At 38.6% G+C, this 24745-nt stretch overlaps 2 protein-coding genes across 29 annotated transcripts in view; one reads left to right on the forward strand and one right to left on the reverse strand.

The window, feature by feature from the left end:
* Positions 1-1182: 1182 nt before the first annotated feature.
* Positions 1183-4326, reverse strand: MPLKIP (M-phase specific PLK1 interacting protein). The gene is made up of 2 exons (XM_020911585.2): positions 3976-4326; positions 1183-3031 (listed from the first exon to the last, which is right to left on the reverse strand). The coding sequence occupies exons 1-2, from the start codon at positions 4312-4314 to the stop codon at positions 2831-2833; spliced, it is 540 nt and encodes a 179-aa protein (XP_020767244.1). The 5' UTR covers positions 4315-4326; the 3' UTR covers positions 1183-2830.
* Positions 4327-4523: 197 nt separating this feature from the next.
* SUGCT (succinyl-CoA:glutarate-CoA transferase) overlaps positions 4524-24745 on the forward strand; it is a 782676-nt gene continuing 762454 nt past the window's right edge. For 27 of the 28 annotated variants that reach the window (XR_011487375.1, XR_011487378.1, XR_011487383.1 and 24 more), the window contains exons 1-5: positions 4539-4875; positions 15547-15598; positions 16227-16300; positions 21587-21672; positions 22226-22276. Coding sequence is in view for 18 of the 28 variants with exons in the window: in XM_070466829.1 (XP_070322930.1) it covers positions 4539-4875; positions 15547-15598; positions 16227-16300; positions 21587-21672; positions 22226-22276 (600 nt within the window). In the remaining 10 variants the exon portion in view is untranslated. Of the gene's footprint in view, positions 4876-15546; positions 15599-16226; positions 16301-21586; positions 21673-22225; positions 22277-24745 lie in introns of all 28 variants that reach the window. The other variant, XM_070466730.1, reaches the window with a different exon arrangement.

Here is a 24745-nt window from a genome sequence, read left to right on the forward strand (position 1 = left end):
AGGCAAGGTCATTAAATAAAAACTGTCATTGCTCTATCTTTGTATCCCCACATTGACCAATTTAACTTATTTCTAAGACCACACTTCACCCATAATGAAAATAAATTAACTTTCACTATACTTCCTTAGGCAGTCAGAACAGTCTGCTCAAGTTGAAAGTCCAGGGACATACCTTTACATCTTGATGAGGTACAGGAAAGGTTCTGGGAGTCTGAGGGACCTGAAATATTGTTGGTATCATTTTTGAAAAACAAAACCTGCCATAGGTATCTTTTGTCAAGTGGTAGAAGGGTAATTATGAAAAGGCAGAAGGGAAAATAGAGAACTAGCATCATCCACTGATGATAAAATGTTCTTTAAACACATCATTTTACCAAAGAGTACATTTGGGATTTGAGGATCTGGATCTGAATCCCTTAAAGCTATCCTTGTCTTTAAGACCCAGCTAGAGATTATACTTCTGTTCTTCAATTACAGGAATATTTAAGAAGCATGCTTAACTATAAATTTCCCTAAAAAGGTTATTTAACATTTCTATGGAGGTAAAAATGTGCCTTCTGGAACAATTAAAAGTTATTTTTCATTTAAAAGAATGATCAATTTCTTCACTCAGCTAAACAAAATAGGCTAGTAACATAAACAAATCAATATCAATGTTTAAAGACCTTTGATAACTATGTACACTAATAACCAGAGCAAAAAAGCAATGTACATTTACTGAGGACAAAAATATTTCTTTTAAAATCAGAAAGGTCAGATATCTGGAAGCAGATGTTGGTAACTTGGCAAAAAAGAAATTCTGCATTTAGTTGTTGAAGATTACACTTATAAACTAGTAAAAATATACATAAGCCATTAGAAAATTATAATTTGAATGTTACAAATATGTTAGTATGTATTAGCATAAAACATCTTTTTTATTTTTGTCAATAATCCAGTGATCTCTAAGCAATGGCTTAATAATTATTTCTAAATGCCATTTCTCAGAGATTTTCTTACCTACAAAGTTCAATAAAAGTATTCTACTTGCTCTAATTTTCATCACATATCATGACCTTAAATCATCTAGAAAGACATTAAGTAGGACATTCCCTTTAGAATATTGGGGGGAAAATTACTATGTTCTTTGTATACAGCAGATAAAAGCAGAGCAATATAGTAGTTATAATCAGAATGTCAGCATCCATTCGCCAAATATTTATTAAGCACCTACTATTTTCCAGGCATCATTCTCAAAAAGCTGAGGATACAGGGGTGAGTGAGAAAGGAACAGCTGCCATCTAGAGTGCTTACTATGTGCCAGGCTCTGGCATAACAGTTTTCACACATGTAAACCCATTTAATCCTCAAACACAACACCTCTATGACATGGGTACTGTTAATCTTTTCATTTTACACATAAGAAAATTGAGGCACAGAGAAGTTAAATAACTCACCTAACTAGTCTGCCTCTGAATTACTCTATTCCACATCTTTCTGTATAGTAATAGTATTAGAATATAGTAACAGTAGTAGTCCTGAGTCTCATGAAGCTTTTATTAATCTAAGTCCTTCCTTATTTCCTGTTCTGCCTCTGTGAAAGACCTAACATACAAATAGAACTGGTCATGGCTCAAATAACTGGTGTGACCATCTCACTTTTAGAAGTTTCTTTCTGGGAATGTTTAAACAAAATTTTAATGAGCTATACTTTCATCATATATTGACCCCAAAATACCTAAAAAGCCTGAATGTTCTAAGACTTGGTTTTGTTTAAATAGTTGGGGAAAATGAAAATCCCTTTATATTTTTCTCATAATCATAGGCATATGTACACAGCATTCTGTGTGTACTAAACCTTGATTTAGTTCAGGTAGGCCTAGTGGTTCTAAGATTATGGGACTCTGCCTCATTCTAGGGATGGGTCCATGTTCAAATTTATTATGCCACACCGTCTTGGTCATAGTTATTGGATCAAGACTACAAAAAAAGACTAAGCATGACTGATCTGTCTTCACTGGGACTGACAAGAATTGAGAAATATTCTCTTCACAATGGAAGTGATTTGAGACTGCTGATAGCCATCTTCCTAAACTCAAGAGAAAATGATTCCACAATACTGGGAGATATGGAGTAGAGAAATTCAGACACAGAATTCTTTAATTTAGCTATGGAAGAAATAGGTCCATCCTTGTCTTTTTCAGTTAAATGAGTATAAAGGCTACAAATAGTGTTAAATTTAAGCTTAAGCGGGTTTCTCTAACTTTCTACCACATTTCAAAGCATTTTTACAAAAGCATTACATAAAATATGGACACAGAACAATGGTTATAATATGGATAGAAATCTTTTTTTATTCTCTTCCTTTATTTCCTTTCCCTGTGAACAAACATATAGACCTGTCTACAGCACAAAGTATGGTCTATCTATTTTCAAAAGCAGTATCCAAAATATATATTGATGAATTCTATCTATGTGATTACAAAGCATTATTTTAATAATTCTTTTTTTAGCATATGACAAAAGCACAATATAGCTAGAAAGACAAACTGCTTTATTTTAAAACATTAGAAAAAAACATTAAAAGGCAAATGTCCATTATATAACCAAGAATGTTAAGCATTTGGAAAATGTCAATCTTCTAAACTGTGGTAGGCACTTCCAGAGAGCTAAATATTGCAAATTATCCTACCATATGTCTTCTCTAATACCAAAAATACTTGATATGATGAAACACACAACTAAAATTACCCAATCAAAGTCACCATGTTAGGTTTCAATTTAATTACAAGTAAAAGTTTTGTCCGAGATGTTCCTGACACATGAAGCGTCCAGTTGAATTTCAGAAATGTTAACAAAAGTATCTTCCTTTTTTGCCTGTGAATGTTTGAGTATTGCTGTATTGTTGGCTTATATCCACTACAGATACTGGTTCTAGGCCAGCCCAAGGGTCTTCAAGCATTGAAGGCTTGAAATAACTCTCCAACTCATTAGACATTCTCTTTTCTCTACCACGCCCTGATCCAAATGGTGTAGATGTCCTTGGAGAACCCTTTAGGAAAAAAATCATTAGTTAAAGACATTTAGCAGAGGTAAGAGTGGAACTTTCTCTAGCGGCTAGTGGGGGTCACACTGCTAGTTAAAAGTTATGTCTTGAACCCAATTATGTTCAATTTCAAAGTCCATGCTTCTTTTAATCTAGTGTTTTAAAGAATTATTTAAACCAATCTGATATACTTATTAATAATTTTATGCCCACTGTCAGTTCAAATCCTTTTGGATTTCTAATGTGATAACTTTGCCAAATGAAAAAATGATGATGAAATAAGAATTGTAGTTTTCTCTCAGTTATTTCCCTATTTTTTCTGGAGGCAAATTAAAACTTTTTTTACCCTACAGCTTCAATATTTCTAAACCTTCCCGTCTCATTAGCTCCACACTCAAAGAGGTGTTTTGGTTTAGCATAAAGTTGGAAAACTACTAAGCACACTGAAGTTATAAACCACAGAATTCTACAAACACTACAAAGACTTGGAGCAGAAGCCAGTGTGTTCGGAAAACCAAGGTAAAAAAAAAAAGAAGAAGAAAAGAAAAAGGTGCCAACAGTAGGAAGATGGCACTAGCCTATAACTCTAGAGAGATTAGCTCTACGCTAGGGATTCATTCGCTATTTTTCCCCCTCGGAGAGCGGGGACTCAGCATAGTCTACTGCAACCAACGGGCCATGCCCCTGACAAAGAAGAGGGAATTAGGGAAATCTGTGTACAAGCGGCACTGTACTGGTGAAAAAGCAGGAGGGCTCCAGAAACAAGTCGGGCTCTGCCACTTTGTAGAGCATTCCAAAGAAAGCTACACTTCTCTGAGCCTCAGTTTATCCATCGGCAACACATGGCTAACGACAGTATCCCACCTCATAGAGGAGTCAAAATAATCCACGTAAAGGGTGTACCATGCCTGCCATACAGTAAGAGCTCGGCAAACGCTGGCTATTATTACCTGGGGGTGGGTCTGCTGCTGCCCTGGGGAGTAGCCGAATTGCTGCTGGGACCCCGCGGGGGACTTGGAGTAGTTGCCAGGGTAGCCGCCTGGGGACGGAGACCCGAACCGGCCCCCAGGGAAGCTGCCGCCGTGTCTCGGAGAGAGGCTGCTCCCGTAGGGCCTAGATCGGGGCCCGTACGGCGGCGTGTGGTGTGGACTCCCGTACCCGTCCCGCGGGGATGGCGGCCGCGGTCCGCCTCCGCTCGGGGTACCCCGGAAGCTGCTCCCGCTACCCCAACCTCCTACACCCGGGCCGGGGTAAGGAGGAGTCGGGGGTCGAAAATTCTGTCGCTGCATCTCAGTGGACGACGACAAGGATCTCACTGGCGCGTTCTCCTGCCGGAACTGTCGCGAGCAGCCCCTCACTTATACTTGGTGGTCCATCACGAAAACACTCCTCCGTCCTCCAGCATTATATAGCACATTGGTTCCGGCCTCACAAAGGTTCCGCTAGGGCGGCGGGATAAGTAGGTTATCGAACTGGGTACAGATTGAGTTAAGTGAAGGAAGAAGGGGGGAAAATGGATAAAGGAAAGGCCAAACACCGGCCTTTGAAGTCTCGCGGGCTTTGGTTGGGACTGACCCACCGACTAGGCGCCTGCCCAGAGCTGGGTGGGTGGTTCGGAGCGCTCTGCTGGGCCGACCCGGCCCCTCCCACCTGGTGCCGGCGGAGGGCTGAGTTGTCCGCGGGCGCCCCCAGTGGCTGCGCGAGCGCGGAGTTCTCCACTCGGGGAGCCAGAATTTGTGAGCGGCGCGCAATGCTGGCATCGCTGGCGAGGGTCTCGGCTCTGCGGAGAACCGGCCTTTTCTCCCTCCGGGGCGGCGGGACGGGGCTGTGGACCGGCCGCCCGCAGTCAGGTACCCTCCGAAACTCGGTGCAGGCGGCGAAAGAGACCCCAGTCCCAGCCTTCCCACTCAGGCGGCAATCTGAGTAGAACGCTGCGCTTTCCTTAGTATCCTTTGACCCCGCCGCCCGCCCTCTGACCTTTCGCGTCTCCCCAGCGCCCTGGCTCCACGGTCGCCGGGTGGTCACCCTGCCCGACGTCCGGGTCCCGATCCGGGCCCCGCGCGGTCCTACGGGGCGGACCCGCCTTTCTCTCTTATTCATCCCTCCTCGTCTCCTATGTTTAAATAACTTGAAAAATGTACCCCCCACCCCCGCAACCAGCTGCATTTCAGAAAGGATTTCAGACTGCGTCTTTAAATAACTCGGGGGTAAGGCTGTGTTCGCAGATGCCGGACTTTATTCCCTTCCTTGTTCTTGTTAAATGCAGTCGGGTAAGGGAGGTGGTTAGGAAGCAGAGATCCTGATTTTCAAAAAGAACATTTGTCCAGAGATCTTAAAGTAATGGCCATTTCACAGACCTTTGGTTATATAGAAAAATGTGATCATTCAAGAAATGACCCCTAAGGTATTCAACACACCTTTGAACCGAGGACCTGGCTCAGAAGTTTATTTAGAAGATGAAATTTGGATTTATTGCAGTTTTCTGAAACTGTCTTGACTCCCTTCGAATTTGGGGATGAAAGTCTACGGTGAGCCTTGAAATCAGCTTGTAGGAAAAAGAATCTTCGAGAATTTTAGGACTCATCTAATCATGGGTAGCGTGGACCTGTGCCTTTCAGCCTGTGAACATTCTTGCAGCTTCCTCTTCTCACCGTCCGTTTGACATATTCTGTGGCATGTGGCAAGCTGAAGAATGTGTTGTTTTCTCAGCTACTATCCTTGATGAATGGAGAAACAGTTTTTCGCCATTGTTTGAGAGAATTTGGTTCTTAAGATTTCTTGTTTAGACACAAGTTGTAGAATCAATCAAGGCAGGGTAATCTCATCGAGGCTTTGTGATGCAATTAAGGCCTGAGGATCCCAGATTACCCTCTTTAAACATATTTCTGTCCTGTCTAGAAATTCAACTTCCTGGACTTTGTCTTTGGCGCTTAGTTTAATGCCTGGTAATTGGGCTCTCAGGTATTTATTGAATGAATGAGTGGGTCACATCATAACCCACATGAGTAGGTTAGTGAGTCTCACTTGTAATACCACCTTTAATGTCATCAACCAGTCTACCTCTTGGTGGGAGGGAGCAGAGAAATGAGGGTGGCAGGGACCAAAATTACCTTTGTTAATATTTAAATAATTAGCAAATGATTTGTTGAATTGAGTGAAGTACTATAAGTTGTCTTTTTACTTGGCTTGCACTTCTGGAATGTTCTTCCCTGTAGTGATATCTTGCTATCTTCCACACATATGAACTTGTATTAGAAACAAGAAGTAAAGTGTGAAATTTTTGACCAGTAGATTATGTGTGACATTGTGTTCTTCATTATGTTTTCAGGTATTTATATATAGGAGGAGTGAGGGAGAGCACATTCTTAATAATTGTATGAAAACTGCAGATTCCACTTGGATCACTTCTGAGTATAGGCAATTTGCCTTTTTACAGATGAGAAATTGTCCAAGAGAAATTAAGTGACTGAAACGGGAATCTAACTTCTTGTTCACAGAGTTGAAGAATGGAATCCATGAACATGCAGACACTCATGGTAGCAAGCAAATAGGATTTATCAGAAAGGAGGAAAATACAAAGCTCTCAGCATAGACACTGGGGGTAGGGGGTAGTAAAGAGTCCCTAAAAAGGTGGGGATTACAGCAGTCTTATGTCTTTACCAGTATTAATCTGTGCATTTTTGGTTGACTCCTGTCCTTAAAGTATCATTTTTGACCAATCAATTTAAAGGTCAAAGTGTTTAATTTAACATCTTTATGGCTTCATAATATGTACTTCATAGCAAATTTTTTTTTAGATATTTATAGATTAGTAGATTTTAATTTTGAACATTTGTAAATGTAGCTAGAGTTTTCACAGGTCCTGGGGATTGCAGTCTGACTGCTTGAGCTGATGGGTCTGAGGTCCCAAGACGCATATTTCAATTTATTTATATGCTGGTGAGTTCAGGGGAAGAGGAGTGTAGGAAGTTTTATGTTGCATTACCTGGAAATAGAAAAGTGAAGTGGGATGGTGTATGTGAGAGTATGGTGACTGCCCCAAGAATGAAGTCGGAGTCCTGTGAGGAGAAAAGGGCACTTTAAAATTTGTGTGAGTAACATGAGTATTGTTCTGACAAAAAAAGAATTGTAGAACTGTTTAGGGAGGACCACCTTTAGAAAACAGGATCCCAAATAGGATAGTGCATTTATTGAAGACACTATTAATGGCTAGGTGATGTCTTCAAGTGACATTGTACTCAGAGGACATCAACAGGCAAAGCGTTAAGGAACTTTCTCAATACCTATGAAGTATATGGGGATCCCCAAAATAATTGGTTAACTTTCTGATGATGCATGTTTTACAAGTTTTACATTAATGCAAGTAAGAGTACCACAAATTTAAGTGTAAGTGAAAATGGGAACTTGTCCATTTTTGTAAGACAGAGAATCTTTATTGGCGTTACCAAAGACTTTTTTTACTGTTTCTTTTTTTCAGTAGATTGAAAACAATTTTTTTTTTGGTAGAGCCTTTTTGAGAGCATATGGCTTCGTGTTTGAAGGAGGAATTGGGATTCCCAGAGCTGCTCACTCTGACCCCTACTTTATCTGCCTCCTTTAAAAGACACTTCTGAGGCACCTCTGAGGAATTTCTAGGGCTCTCCAGAAAGGATTTGAAAGCCAATATGTTTGGTAGGCATCAGGTCTTAACGAGTGCTGAAAACGTAAATACTTGGGGTAGTTTTTACTACTTATTAACAAGGAGTGAATATTTTCGTTTCTGCATGGTCAGGGCTTTCTACGCCAAGAAAACTAGAACTTGGGTTAAAGGGCAAGCCTTGGAAGTTAAAAGATGACTGAAATGATTGTTAGAGAGCTTCCAGGAAATTTATGTTTATATTTCAAAGGGGTATAAAACTCAGAGCCTTGGATACATTCCCAAGATTGAGGTTGTTAACCCAGTGACGTTTATCTTTCCTCCTGGAGACATTTATTTACATTCCAGAGAGTCAGAACCCAGGGAGCATCCCCCTTTCTTCCTGAGCAGAATTTGCTTACTTTTGGGCGATTAGCTGTCTCTGCTTTTTTGGGGGAAGGTGCAGTACCGAGCAGCTGTTCCATACAAACTGATTGGTTTATAATTTGGGGGACCTTTCCTAGGGTTCAGTCCTTGTATGTGCAGGTGAAGTCCACCAGTCTCATTATGACTCCTGTAACTTATTAGTTGGGGAGAAAATGGTGCATTTCTTGATGTAAGAAATAATAACTCTGATCTCTTCTTCAGAAACCACATTTTTGAATGAGTATGGGTATTAAAGACCATGTATTTTTAATGAAAGCACTTCTTAGGACAGGAGAGGGTATTTAATAGCGTTTATGTTGGAAATGTTTGTTCCAATTTTAGTAAATGTGCTCCTGAAACTAGTCCTGGAAATGTTTGTTCAGGTATCTCGGGATCTGCAGAGGATTGATTCCAGGATTCCCGCCCCCTTGGATACCAACATCCAAGGATGCTCAAGTTCCTTACTATATAAAATGGTTTGGTATTTGCATATAACCATGTGTCCTGTGTGTACCTTATAATACCTAATACAATGTAAATAATATGTAAATAGTTGTAAATACAGTGTAACTGCTATATAAATAGTTGTGGGAGGTGTGGCATATTCAAGCTTTGCTCTTTGGAATTTTTTTCTCCCCAATATTTTCATTCCACCATTGGTTGAATCTGTAGTTGAGGAACCCATGGATGGGGTGGTGGGGGTGGAGCTACTGTGATATACTTAAGAGCATAAGCTACCATAGTATTCCCTGAGCCTTTTAGATTATCTCTGTTTTCCTCTTCTCTTGTTAGCTGTTTAGCTGTTCCATGTTAAAGACTGTCAATAGTAGAAAAGTAAATACATCTCTAGGATATGATTAGCTCATTCACTGATAGGGTGAGGTCTGCATTGAACACAGTACATCACTTAACTATCACTTATGTAATGTTCTCATTGATTAAGCAGGTGTTGGAAGCAACTTGTTCTTGTCTCTGAGAGCCAAACTACTGTTAATGATCTTCTTTTCAATTCTAAGCATGTTTCCATTGTCCATAGTAGTCAAGCACAGGTGAAATGTTTTATACATATGTATTTTTTTTTGATTAATAGTCTTCACCCATGTGTAATATGTGTTAATGCATTAAGTCACTTATAAAAATTTTTATTGAATATAATAAAATTATTGACAGAATACTTTGACATGAAGAATAAGAATGTAATTATTCTTTTCCAAATACAATTTTTTGTTTTAAAATGAGTGAATAAAATTTTAATGTCACTAGAATTTGTATCTTTGTGTTTTATACTCATAAAAGGTTAATATTCTTACTACACGAAGAGTCCATACAGACCAATAAGGAAAAGATAAATGTGCATGTAGACATATGGGCCAACAAGAAGAATACATTATTTACAAGAGAAGATATAAAAAAAGAGAAAGTATGAAAAGCAGTGTTAATTTCTGGTCATTAAGTAAATGAAAATTAAAATGATAGTAACATGCATATTTTTAACTGTTGAATTTAAAACAAACAAATAACCAAAATGCTCCCAAAACTAAGCCGTCGTGGGTTATGGGAGATAGTGGAGAACATTGTTTTCCACGGCTGACGCATATATATATTAGTACTGCTTTTCTGGTGGACAGTTTGATAGTATGTATGAAAAGTTTGAATGAATTTGCAACATGAACATGCCTAGGCCAGCTTAAGACCTGCCTCTGTCCTTGGAAACATGCTCCTCACTGTGCCTTAATCCCCCCAAACTCTAAAAGGCTTAGAGAATAATTTTTATCTTTACTACTTAAAGAGACATCCCTGGGAGGGTTCCACAGCACTTCACAGAGAGTATCCTAAGTTCTTCTAGACATCTCCTGCTCTTCAGAATGACCTATTGGAAGCAGTTGAAAACAAATCAAATCATAAAACATTTTTTTCTGACTTATGTATCTGTCTACTCACTTCTCCCAGGCTGTCCCTTCCCTTTCCATCTATTCCTCCTGTTTTATTTGCAGTTGGTCTGTAAAATAGGGTTCTGTTCCCTTTGTGTGTTCAAAATAGGCTCATTGCATTCACCATCTAACACTGCCCCCCCCCCCCCCCCGCCCCGTTCCCACCCTCCTACACTTCTCACACACACATTTTCTTCTTTTCTGTGATAATTATAATGCCCCTCAAGTACCTGTGATGGTGTTTTGCTGGCTGTCCCCTGGAATGGATGACTTTCCCTGATTTGCACAAAGGTCTTCCCTTTGGTCAGTCTTCTTCCAGAAGAAAGCCATGTCACCTACACGGTGAAGTTTCAGGGGTCTCTTGGGTTTGTGGGCATTCATATTCTGTAGTTTACAACTATCATTTGCTCCACGAGTTCCTGGTTCAGCCACTTGTTATCCCTGAGTTATTCTCTTCAGGCCCATTAAAGAGGCCTCGACCCTGAAGCTTTTTTCTCTGACTTCCTGACTTTTGGTTGTGAATCCTACAACTATAAATTGATTATTTATAAAGTCTCTAAGTTGGTGCTGTTTTCCACGCTTCTATGTTCCAGTCTATACTAGTGGTCTTTCTCCTAAATGACTTTTGAAAAGCAGCACATTGCATATTATAAGTTCATATTTGAAATTTTTTTTAATCACAAATAAATTCTATAGTAAGAACTAAGGTGAGGGTGAGATCTGTAATGTGTGAGGAATATGCTTTACCCAGTGTAAGAAGCCGTGTCATGAAAGAAGGCTCATTTGTAGATCTTATTTGATCAGTTTTGGGGAAAAATATGTATGGAAGTTTAAGATCTGGAAATTGATTTCTTTAAAATGATTCATTGATTTCTTACGAAAGTCTTAATGTATCTCAGTTTGATGACTGCTGCTAGCAGTGACGCAACCTACCCCTGAAATGGACTTCCAACTTGTTGGCGTGGATGCTCGACATTCGCTTAGAGGATACTACCATTTTTCTTCCACCCATGCCTGGTTTCTTCATTGGTCAGGAAAGGCTAGATGGGGCTGTGGTACAAATTAGCCCACAGTCAACTGCAGTAGGACTATAGAAGCCTGGAGGACCTAATGGGATGTTTTTAAGGATTAGGGCTGGAATTAACTTATATTGCTTCTCTTTATGTGTTATTGGCTAGACTCCAGGCATTTGGCCCCAATCTAATTGCAAGAGAAGCTGGGAAGTGAGAAGAGCAGAGGAATTAGGGATTAGCACCCGTTGGTACTTTGGTTGTGTAATGCTTTACCTGTCATTTGGTAGCCCTTTATTTCTAGTCTTTTTGCATTTTTGTTCAAGTTTTCATTAAAATAGTAGCATCCAGCAGTTTTAAAACCTCTTTGATTGCAAATCCCACAGTAATAGCCAAGTCCTTGCAAGGGAAGGGCAGTTCTGAAGAAACAGTGTCAATGAAGCATGAATTATAAACTATTATATGTTATTATCCATCTTGCTATTGTTTTCTGTGTGCTCAGTCACCTAGTTGTGTCTGACTCCTTGTGACCCCATGGACTGCCTGCCAGGCTCCTCTATCCATAGGATTTTCCAAGCAAAAATTCTGGAATGGGTTGCCATTTCCTCCTCCAGGGGGTCTTCCCAACCCAGGAATTGAACCCATGTCTCCTGTGGCTCCTGCATTGCAGGTGGAGTCTTTACTGCTCAACTGAGTTGTCTCTAAATGCCTCATAACTTGAGTGTCACTTCCATACTATCTTTTCACAACTCAAAAATGTTAGTTTCCCTGAAATGTTTTCCAGTGGATTCTGATTTTCCAAGTACTCTAAACCCCTAAAATTTCCTGCCAGATTATACTATTAGGAACAGAGAATTCCTTCAAGACTCAACCTGTGCTAGAAAGAAAATATCCTGCTAACTTTTCTAAATAAAGCTTGGAAGAGATATCCATCTACTGGCTCACTCCTAAGTTCTGGTAATTAAGTTCTCTGTAAAAATATCAAATCAAGAAAGCCTTCCGATGTATATCACATGTTGTATTTGATAGTGATATTTGATCAGTTTGTTTTAGGACTTGACTTTTTTGTTTAATGTCTCAGTAGTTGGCTAGTACAGTGGGAGAGGGATGTCATGGTTGCTGCCACACAAATGAGCCACTTGTGTGGGCATCTGTCAATTATATCCGCGCTGGTGTTCAAATTTATTTGTGTCATGGAAACCTAGGGCCAAATACCAGAGGAGTCCTGGAAGCAACTCTGGCAAGCATAAATTTGATGGCAGCTTCATTATAATTACATTTCTTTGCATGGTTACTCAGCTGTATCAACATAATAGCTTTCCATCCTAGAGGCCAAATAAGATAGAGTGATATACAAGCTGCTCACTATAGCTCAACAAATTACATTATAATGGATGCTCTTTTCAACTGTTTTTCACCCTGTAATCAGTCCATTCTGGTCTTTCATAAGGAGGCAAAATATGGCTGTAGATATCTTTTTAAAGTATAGAGTATTGAGAATAATACTTTCTGTTCCTTAAAATAATCATGAGTCATGTGATTGCTTTCAAATCTGGGTTATCTACTTTAATAGGTATTGGGACTGTGTGTTACATGGGCGATGATAACAACAATCGTTGGTATTTAGTGAGCATTTACTATATGCCAGGAAGTGGGCTTTGTGTGTGCCTGTGTGCTAAGTCGGTTCAGTCGTATCTGACTCTTTGCAGCCCCATGGACTGTAGCCTTCCAGGCCCTTCTGTCCATGAGAGATTCTCCAGGCAAGAATATCAGAAGGTTGCCATGCCCTCCTCCAGGAGATCTTCCCGACCCAGATATCAAACCCACGTCTCTTATGTCTCCTGCATTGGCAGGCGGGTTCTTTGCCACTAGCACCACTGGGAAGCCTACATGTAACTTTTCCCTTAATCTTTGCAAACTCTATGATGTAGGTGTTTCAACTGAGGAAATTGAAACAGAGAAATGTTTACCTTGGTCAAGGTCACTAGGATAGTAAATAGTGAAACAGAGAATTAAATTCATTCTCTAAGGTTTATGCTCTTAACTGTTTAAAACTCATTAATTGAGTGTGACTTAAATATGTTTTAGAAGTCCTTTTTGGTTATATTCACAGATCATAAAAGTAAAATGCTATTGGCTGATGGTAAATGAATTCATTTAAAAGTTTTTGCATCATTACATAGAATTTTACTAATTTATTATGGTTGTGAGTTGACATTGGTAGTGAAATATAGACTTCTCTTTATAGATTTATGATGAGATGAGATTTATGAATTGAAGAGATCTCTAAATATATTTCCTGCATCACTTGACATAAAACAGGGGCCCCCAAAGAGATGAGTACAGAAGACTCATATTTCTGGAGTCTTATGGACAATAATTGCTTGTCAGTTCATTCCTAATGATATCAAAATATCTTCTCATATTTAAGATCTTTTTCTATGTTTTACTTTCTCTAAAATATCTTGTTTCTCTCTCAATTTGTTCTTTATGTTTTCACTTTGTCTTTTTTTCCCCCATGATTTAAGAATTAAGGAAAATTACAGAAATAAATAACTTAGCTAGTGAAAGTGTTGCATGAATTCGTACCCCAAGATTTAGCCAAGAGTAGAACTTTATGAATGCTCCAGTTACCAACATTATTATTAATTATTATTATGTATGTTTACAAACATAGGCTCATATTATACATTCTGTTCTACAGCTTGGATTTTTAAAGTTATTTATTTATTTGGTTGTGGCACTGGGAGTCTCTAGTTGTGGCATTGTTGCTTCACATCATATGGGATCTTAGTTCCCTGATCAGGAATTGAACCTGGTTCCCCTGCATTGCAAGGTGAATTCTTAACCAGTGGACCACTAGGGAAGTCCCTGATTTATTTTTTAACTTAGGAATATATCTTGGTCGACTTTATATGTCAGGGTATGTAGATCTATCTCATTTTTTCTTAACATCGGCATGGTGCTTTGTTATATGGATGTGCCAGTGCTTATTTCATGTTTCACATGTTGGTGGATTTTTGCATTGTTTTGAATATTTTGCTTCAGTATTAAAAAAGACAGTGAGACCATTCACAATAGAAGATATATGAATGGCCTATTGTTACATGGAAAGATTTTGAATAGCATTAATCATCAAAGGAATGCAAATTAAAGCCTCAGAGAAACATCATATACCCATTAGAATGGCTACTATTAAAAAGATTAACAAGGGACTTCTGTGGTAGTCCAGTGGTTAAGAATCAGGTCCCAATGCAAGGGACCCAGGTTTGATTCCTGATCAGGGAACTAGATCCTGCATGCTGCAAGGAAGATTGAAGAGCCCACGTGCTGCAACTGAGACCCAGTGCAGCCAAGTAAATAAATGTAAAAAAGATTAACAATACTTAGTGTTTCGAGGATGTGGAGCTTGTAGAACTCACACGTATTATTGTACAGTCACTTTGGAAATCTGTTTGGCAGTTTCTTAGAAAGTTAAGCATAACCTTACCATATCACCCAGCCATTCCACTAGGTATTTACTCAAGAGAAGTGAAAACATGTCCAACAAAGACTTGTACATGAATGTTCATAGCAGCTTGATCCACTGGAACCTAAAACTGGAGCCTGCTCAGTAGGTTAGAAAGGATAAAGAAAAATGTATATGCATAGAACAGGATATTACCTATACAAATTCAACAACATGGATGAGTCTCAGTATCATTATGCTGACTGGAAGAAGCCAGACAGAAAAGGGTACATGCTGTATTATTTTAGTTAGATAAGATTTTAGAAAATGCAGATTAAACTGTAGTGACAGAAAGCAGGTCAGTGGTTGCCTGAGGTTGGGAATGGAGGGAAGGGTAGTCTGCAAAGGGCAGGTGGAAACTGTCAGGTGATGGAAAGTTCTATTTGTGAGTTTGGAAAATGTGTAATGACATGTATCTATCATTATGGTATCATACAGAGTATTTTCAGTGTGCTAAAAGTCCTCTGTGCTCAGTCTCTGCAACCCTCTCTTCTCCAACTTTTCATTTTTCATTAGACAAACTATTTTACATGTAGCTTTGGACTTTATTAAATGGGGAATAATCTGGTGTTAGAGGCTTTAAAATTTTTACTGATTGATAAATTGGATTAGTCACGGGTTCTGTGTTATACACAGTTCCCTTTAGTAAGGAAACTTACTAAAGTTTCTGAAGGAAAATTTATTTATTTATTTGGTAGTAATAGAGAGTACTTTCAGAATATGAAGAATTCTGCATTCAGTTCAGTTCAGTTGCTCAGTTGTGTCTGACTCAACCCCGTGAGCTGCAGCACGCCAGGCCCCCCTGTCCAACACCAACTCCCGGAGTTCACCCAAACTCATGTCCATTGAGTCGGTGATGCCATCCGACCGTCTCATCCTCTGTCGTCCCCTTCTCCTTCTGCCCTCAATCTTTCCCAGCATCAGGGTCTTTTCAAATGAGTCAGCTCTTCGCATCAGGTGGCCAAATTATGCATTATTCCTCCCTAAAATTAGTAATCAATTATTTTCAAGTATTTTCTCTGTTTTGCCAGATACTGACAATGTGAAGCCATTGGAGGGTGTAAAGATTCTGGATCTAACGAGGTGCGTATTTGTTTATCTATGTTTCGGTGATTGAGTTTTCCCCTTCTCTAAAAAAGCATTTGTTTTTTGGATTATAAGAGGGTACTTGTAAGCTTATCATTGAAATTTTGGAAAGACAAATCAAGGAAATTGCCTATAATTTCATTATTCTAAGGACAATTCATATAATATTTATACATTTTTTTCTAATCTGTGTATCTATGTATACTTTAAAAAAATGAAACTGTATTGAAATTATAGGTTTATTCACATTTTAAGCATGTGTTATATTTTGGCTATTTTTCCCATGTCATTCAAAATTCAACAAAGATATACAATAATATTTTATTATATAGTTGTCACATAATTACTTAATCTACTATAAACTAGACTCCCTTGTACATAAATCTTGGCCTTAGAAAATCTTTCAATTTCTTTTTTAGGGTAGAAGTATGGAACTAGAATTACTGCATCAAAGGGAATATACTTTTTAAAGCTCTTGATACATATGGCCAAATCACTTTTATAATAGTTTTAATTCTTACTAACATTATATGAGCTTGTCTGTGTTGATGGACCATTAAGAAACAAATAAATATAAAAATCTTAAAGATGGTAATGAATTTGTTTATCACTGTTAACATTGTAGAGTACTGGCGGGACCTTTTGCTACTATGAATTTAGGAGATCTTGGAGCAGAAGTTATAAAAGTGGAAAGACCAGGTAAAACTACTGTTCTCTTTAAAGCATAGAAACAAGCTAATAAATATTTTTAATGGTTCTTTAAATATCCATGTACCTGTATGTGGGACGAGGAAAGAATTGAAATGAAATGATTACTTTTCTTCTCCATTCTTTATTTTCCTCTGAACCTATACTAAAGTTAGATCTCTTTCTACTCTTTACATGCCAAGGGTTGAGGCCTAAGCCAGTTTCTGGAAGCCTCTGGTAGAAACACTGGGGCTTCCCTGCTGGCTCAGATGGTTAAGAATCCGCTTGTAATGTGGGAGACCTGGGTTCGATCCCTGGGTTGGAAAAATCCCCAGGAGGAGGGCATGGCAACCCACTCCAGTGTTCTTGCCTGGAGAATCCCCATGGACAGAGGAGCCTGGTGGGTTACAGTCCATGGGGTCCCAAAGAGTTGGACACGAATGAGCGACTAAGCACACTGGTAGGAACTGACATGAGTGTGATACCAGCGATGTTAATGACATTTGGTGCTGGGCACAGTTCTAAGCACTTTGCCTATTTTAATTTATTCAATCTTTACAACAACCTGTCACCTGTTATTATTCCTAGATTATAAATAAGAACACAGAGACCTAGAGAGATCAAAGGGCTTGTCCATGGTCACACAGCTAGTAAGGAATATTGGGACATTCATCTCTGATCCTGGTCCTCCTGAGCCCCACACAAGAATTGCTGCTGAAACTGAGGTTAGAGTGGGCCCGGCCACTTTCCCTCACTGTGGGATGAAGGGGAGCCGGGGCCCAGGGGAAGGAAAGAGGGGAGAAATAGGTTGTAGAAGAAGGAGGAAGGAAAGGAATCAAAGTCCTTCCAAAAGGAACCCAAATACCCCAACCTCAGTCATTCTTTTCTATTTCTAATAAAAGAAACATTTTCCCATTTCGTACTTTTAAATATTTTAAGGGAAAAACACTGGAGCTAAGATGAATTCTTTGCTTTTATGATTTTCATCTGACAACTTTCCTTTCTTCTCTTCCCTTTGTCCACCAAATAAATCTATACTGGGTGCATAATTCTCACTCTTATTTGGTGCCTTCTCAACTCTTGGATGTTTAATTCATGTTACTATTGATGAAGCTACTTAGAGAAGTGTCATATTACGTTCCTTTTCTCTCTAATAAGCACTTAAACCAGGAGTCCACGTTCTCTGCATCGTCTCATAAACAGCTTGTTTATGAAGGTTTCAAACCTTGTTTGGAAGGTTTCAAAAGTCAGTGTTCTTATTTATCCTTCAAGATCTGATGCTGGGACTTCCCTGGTGGTCTGATAGTCAGAATTCTGTGCTTCTACTGCAGGAGGCACTGGTTTGATCCCCGGTCCAGGAACTAAGATTCCACATCCCATATGCCATGTACCATGGCAAAAAAAAAAAAAAAAAAATTCTGATGCTTATGGATCTGGAACAGAATTCTCAAATCAATGAAAATGGTCCAGCCTTCTTGAATAGTGTGCATGTTTCTATCAGACCCATAAGAAACTAGATTGCAATTACATCAACATATGAATTCACCATAAGTGATTAAACACTATAAAGTTGAATACCTGATCTGGAAGATTCAACTTTCTGCTAAATCTTCTTAGGAGGCCCAAGCAGTTAGCAAAAGATTCTCTGACCAGCACGAGGGATATTATATATTTTATATTACATTTTTCTGACCCTGTCTTTGTCAGGCTCCAGGTGATAGAAGAGCCTGGTGAATCCTGCTTTCCAGAGATAGTGCTTCACTTATCCAGTCCATGATATTTACTGCTTTTGGTCATTGCTGGATACACGCTGAATAATGTTCACTTTCTAACTGAACATGTTTTTTTCTTTCTTTGTTTAACAGTTGCCACAAAACTTCTAATTACCACCTTGCCATTCAGTTTCAATGCCACACACTTTCTAATTTCAACCATGGGGTCTTTCCGTTTACAGGCAGAATAGTCAATCTAATTCCTCTTGCTATTTCCCTTGGTCTCTAGGTTAAAGATTTGTACAGTTGGCCCTTTGTGTCTGGTTGGTTGAGTCTGTGGACTTGTGAACTTTAATGATCTGTGGTTGGTAGAATTGGGGGTGCTGTACCTGTGGGTATAGAGGGCCAGTTGTAGGACTTGAGCATCCGCCAATTTTGGAGTCCTGGTTGGTGCTGGAACCCTTGAGGATAATGAAGGAATGACAGTATTTTTATTAATTTTAGAAATCACTCTTCCCTATTTGCTTAAACCTGTTTCTCCATTGTTATTTTTTCCCTTTCCACCCTAGGGGACCCTTTCCTTATATAGAACTTTATTAAGTCCCATAGCTATACACTAGGCATCAAACTTTTTTCCTAGCAGGGTTTATTGCTCTTTTCCTAACTGATTTCTCTCTTTCCTTTAACCCTTCTGCTCAGTACATTTTAATGTTCATATATTTTGTTTTTTTCTGAGATAATTATTCAACAGATATGAGGAAAAGTGACTTGGCAGTATTTTCAAATTTTAGTGGAGAGCTAGTCTTTTTTAGTACCCACTTCTCCAGTTCTTAAATTAAATTTAGTTGGTGGCTCAGATAGTAAAGAATCTGCCTGCAGTGCAGGAGATCCGGGTTCGATCCCTGGGTGGGGAAGATCCCCTGGATGAGGGAATGGCTACACATGCCAGTGTTCTTGCTGGAGAATTCCATGGACAGAGGATCCAGGCAGGCTACAGTCCGTGGGGTCGCAAAGAGTCGGACACCACTGAGCAACTAGCACTTTCCCACTTCCACTTTCTCAGTTCTTGAATTAAATTTGGTTGTAGTTTTCTGACTTGGGACTTAGATTATTCTTATTTGAGTAATCAAAGAACATATCAAGCTTAAGTATATTTTTTTCCCCTTTTTTTTGAGTTGGTTGGTGAGTGTAAACTGTATGCTGACAGGGCCAGGGAGGTAACCTAAATGAATGAAGTGGTCTGGGCATCAAATGATGCTGCTGTTACTTCAAAGTTGTCCCCAGGAGGCAGGGATATGAGGACAGGGATGCTGGTCTTTATTTACTGCTGTGTCTGCTCTGCAGAGAGTGGTGCTTATGACCTAGTAGGCACCCAGTAAATCTTTGCTGAATGAATGAATATTTTGAAATATCATTTAAAAAAAGAAGTCTGAATTTTTATCTACTGCTTCTGGATTTTGAAATCATGGCAGATGGTTAAAAACTTTAAATAGTGTGTGGGTCAAATAAAACACGTTTCTCAAATTGCTAGTTTTACAAGCTTGTGACTGTTAACCTTTGATGTGCCATCAGCACTCCCTTTCTGCTTCTCTTAAACCCTGGTTTGTATACTGGGGATTATATACTGGGGATGGGCTTCCCTGGTGTCTCAATGGTAAAGAGTCTACCTGTAATGCAGGAGATGTGGGTTTGATCCCTGGGTTGGGAAGATCCCCTGGAGAAGGAAATGGTAACCCACTTCAATATTCTTGCCTGGGAAATCCCACGGATAGAGGAGCCTGGTGGGCTGCGGTCCATGGGGTTGCAAAAGAGTTGGATAAGACTTAGCAACTAAACAACAACAACAACAACAACAACAACATACACGAGGCACAGGCCTGGTAGGGAAGCCATGTGGATGTGCACGCTTGATTGCTTCAGTTGTGCTTGACTCTGTGCAACCCGGTGGACTATAGACTGCCAGACTCCTCTGTCCATGGGATTGTCCAGACAAAAATACTGGAGTGGCTAGCTGTGCCCTCCTACAGGGGATCTTCCTGACGTAGGTATCAAACCTGCATCTCCTCCCTTGCAGGCAGATTTTTTTTTTACTGATAAGCCACTGGGAGAGCCCCAGGAAAGCCATGTGGGCCTCCAATTTAGATTTCTGACATTATCTCCACCCGAGAGATGAATGTGATCAGGGATGAATGTGATCATTTAAATTAAGCTAATTTTAACCTTATCTTGATGTTGCTTCCTTAAAATTTTTTTTTTTTTTTAATGTATTGAGACCTTCAGAAAAATAGAAGTGGCTGGACTGTCTCCTGACTCTGGGAGGTCTTGGCTGGTTTTGGAGATTCATATTCACACATACATTTTCCTTGAAGACTCTAACTGGTCTATTACTGGGAGGTTGTTTTTGTGGACTCTTGCACTTTTCTTTTTCCCTGATGTTTTGAACATGTGTTCAGTTTGATACTTAGCATTTATTGCTTTGTGTTGTTTACAGTTCATCCCCATTAGAACTAATGCTTCTTTTGTCCTCTTGTTCTCTTCCCTTCTCTTGTGAGGTTTTTTTTCTTTTTGTTTTTCTTTTTAAATCAAGGAGTCTATTGTTTAGCTTCTGTTTTGTTTTCTAAAAGGCTGTGTCTGTTTTTCTTTATCAGTTTCAGTGGGTAAAGTTTAATGGCCTAATAAATTAACTATGTCATTTAAATGAGATTAGAATTTAAACTTTAACCCATACTTACAAATTATCTCTTATTCGAGGGGCTAGTAATACTTAGGTAGTGTTTAGTTTCTAGTATCTATATTTAATTGAACTTATAAAATTTTCAATTTGTTATACTAATTTGTGCCTATTAATTGTTAATTCACCTTCTGTGTTCCATCTACATTGTTTGCTTTTTGTGCAAAGAAAAATTTTTTTTGTAACTCTGTAGTGTTGTCTTTGAATCAAACACAAGTACTTTTCAGGTCATTTGAAGTAGATGTCTCAAAGAAAATACCCTATTTTTGATGGTTTTAAACATTTTACTTTGAAGCAAGACCCTGATGACTAAAATTTTATTCTAAGCTAGTATTTTAAATTATTTACATTTGCTCCGCAGTTGCTTATTTTGCTTTTTCTGGTTTATTACTGCAGGATTAAAAAAATGGATTTATTTATTTATCATTATTTTATACCTAGCCTCAAATACCAGTTTATAAAGACTTACTTGTCATCTTTCTGATTTACATTATATATAACAAATTCTTTCCAGACCTAACACTTTGCACGTTTAGTGCCAAAAACACTGAACGAGCTGACTTGAATTAGGAGATTAAGTTTTTCCCTTCAAACTGGCATTTGGATTTTCTGTTCTGGATTTTTACTTTCAGGTTAGATTTTAGTGAAAGAAGATATGGGAGGATTTAGTGATTTACATGAACAGGCAAAGAATTTGGGTAGTTCTAACAAGCTCCCATGGCTCCTTTAGGTTGCTAATTCCACTGAACTAAGCTGATCTTCCTAGTCATCTGTGAACTTATGAATGAGTAAATTTGTTGGCTTGAAATATCTCTTGATGTTCCAAGGTTAAATAGCTCATACTGTTATTTTCAGGAGCTGGTGATGATACACGAACTTGGGGTCCACCTTTTGTGGGGACAGAAAGTACTTATTTTCTCAGTGTTAACCGAAATAAAAAAGTAAGAATATTACCCTCTTTTTGCTTTCTTTCTATAATCCTCTTGTAGTAACAAAACTTTGATATCATTGTGGCTTGTTTATTTCTACCCTTTTTTTGTAGATATAAGTAATATTTTCAAGAAGTGACATTTTATTCTATTCATTTGCCAGTTACAAAATAGAAACAGTAGACCTTTTTATTTTCCTTTTCTACTAACTTAAAACATATTGTGAGAATTTATAATGATTTTTGAATGGAAATAATTTTATTAAGGAGAGAAATCACTTGATTCTTTTATGTTTGTTATTCTTTTGGAGATTGCTTATTGTCTACATTTGGGATCATTATTTGAAATCATTTTACTGTAATCCTTGCTATCATTTTGACATATCCAAATTGCAAATAAAATCAGTAAAAATGAATTAAATGTTTCTTTCTAAGGACAATGCATTTACTTTAAGAGGAGAATCGATGATATGAATGGCTCTCTTAGTGAACTGTCAGTAATTTTTCTTTATCATAAAGAAAACTCTTTATGATATTATTTTAATATGCTTATTTTTAATTTTTAGAGTATAGCTGTTAATATCAAGGATCCAAAAGGGGTGAAAATCGTCAAAGAGGTACAGTATGCTCTGTAGAATGCATCTTACCCCCTGGGTTGTAATTAGGGATTTGAATATCAGAGTAAAAGTGTTTAAAACATGATTTTGTTGGCAGTCTGAAAGTTCGTGAACTGTGAACTTTGAAACTGCTGAAATTTGAAACCTGGGTCTACATCACTGTAGAGCCCAATGTTTTTCTAACATTTATTCAGATGGTTAATGCATCCAGACCTGATCTTGGCATCTTTCCTTGAGGGGACAGAGCAGCACAGTGGTTAGGGGCATACCTTAGTGTTCTCTTCTGGGATTTAAATCCTGCCTTCTTTAATTGCTAGTCAGGTGACTTCAACAGGTTACTTAACTTCTTTATGTATCAGTTCCCTTATTTGTAAAATGAGGGCAATAATAATAACTACTTTTTAAAGTTTTTATTTTATATTTATATGGCTGAGTGGGATGTGGGATCTTAGTTCCCTCATCAGGGATCAAACCTGTGACCCATGCAGTGGAAGTGTAGAGTCTTAATCACTGGTTCTCCAGAGAAGTCCAATAATACCCACTTCTTAGGGTTGTTAGAATTGAATGAATATGTGTAAAATGTATAGAAGGGTGCCTGCCATAGTTAGCACTCATTAAGCATTAGCTTTTCATTCTAATCCCAAAGAAAGGCAATGCCAAAGAATGCTCAAACTACCAAACAATTGCACTCATCTCACATGCTAGCAAAGTAATGCTCAAAATTCTCCAAGCCAGGCTTCAACAGTACGTGAACTGTGAACTTCAAATGTTCAAGCTAGATTCAGAAAGGCAGAGGAACCAGAGATCAAATTGCCAACATCCATTGGATCATTGAATAAGCAAGAGAGTTCCAAAAAAAAATCTACTTCTGCTTTATTGACTATGCTAAGGCTTTTGACTGTGTGGATCACAGCAAACTGTGGAAAATTCTTAAAGAGATGGGATTATCAGATCACCTTACCTGCCTCCTGAGAAATCTGTATGCAGGTCAGAAAGCAACAGTTAGAACTGGACATGGAACAGCAGACTGGTTTCTAATCGGGAAAGGAGTATGTCGAGGCTGTATATTGTCACCCTGCTTATTTAACTTCTATACAGAGTACATCATGAGAAACGCTGGGCTGGATGATGCACAAACTGGAATCAAGATTGCCGGGAGAAATATCAATAACCTCAGATATGTAGATGACACCACCCTTATGGCAGAAAGCAAAGAACTAAAGAGTCTTCTGATGAAAGTGAAAGAGGAGGGTGAAAAAGTTGACTTAAAACTCAACATTCAGAAAACTAAGATCATGGCATCTTGTCCTATCACTTCATGACAAATAGATGGGGAAATAATGGAAACAGTCACAGTCTTTATTTTTTGGGGTTCCAAAATTACTGCAGATGGTGATTGCAGCCAAGAAATTAAAAAACGCTTACTCCTTGGAAGAAAAGTTATGACCAACCTAGACAAAGCTATGGTGTTTTGTGTAGTCATGTATGGATGTGAGAGTTGGACTATGGACTATAAAGAAAGCTGAGCACCAAAGAATTGATGCTTTTGAACTGTGGTGTTGGAGAAGACTCTTGAGAGTCCCTTGGACTGCAAGGAGATCCAACCAGTCTATCCTAAAGGAAATCAGTACTGAATATTCATTGGAATGACTGATGCTGAACCTGAAACTCCAATACTTTGGCCTCCTTATGCGAAGAGCTGATTCACTGGGAAAGACCCTGTTGCTGGGAAAGAGTGAAGGTGGGAGGAGAAGGGGACGACAGAGGATGAGATGGTTGGATGGCATCACGGACTCAATGGACATGAGTTTGAGTAAACTCTGGGAGTTGGTGATGGATAGGGAGGCCTGGCGGGCTGCAGTCCATGGGGTCTTAAAGAGTCAGACATGACTAAGCAACTGAACTGGACTAAACTGAAGCATTAGCTATTATTATTATTCCCAATGCATGTGAAGTTGAATTCATCATATGAAATAAAACTTGTTTGTCATCTTTGTTAAAGCTTGAAATCTAATGTAATGGTTGTTAATCTACCTGATCAGAGAAACAAATCTACTTATTTTCTACCAAAGTATCAACTTTAGCTTAATTGTTCTGATGTTACTTTCCTCATTTTCCTAATTGAAGGATAATGTCTTCTAATTATTAAGATCAGAATCATTGACCATCCACTTTGGTTCTGTTGGATCAATCCAATAAATTTAGAATTTTACTAGATATGTGTTGAACTGAAGCTTGATAATTTTCCTAATCTTACTGCCCTGTTTCCTATATCTTTTCTAAAGTATACCTTAGGTTTGTTTACTTGTTGTTTTTTCTTTTTCACTTGAAATCATGTATGATTTTTCTAAATTGTTCTATATTATTGTTGCTCTGCCTTGTTATTCTATGACAGCTACCTTCACCTTGGATCCAACTCCCATGTCTTCATTCTCAGGCCCTTCTTTTTGTCTTTTCAGTAGTTGTCAT

Source organism: Odocoileus virginianus, chromosome 1 (assembly GCF_023699985.2).
Source record: "Odocoileus virginianus isolate 20LAN1187 ecotype Illinois chromosome 1, Ovbor_1.2, whole genome shotgun sequence".
Classification (NCBI taxonomy): Eukaryota; Metazoa; Chordata; class Mammalia; order Artiodactyla; family Cervidae; genus Odocoileus; species Odocoileus virginianus.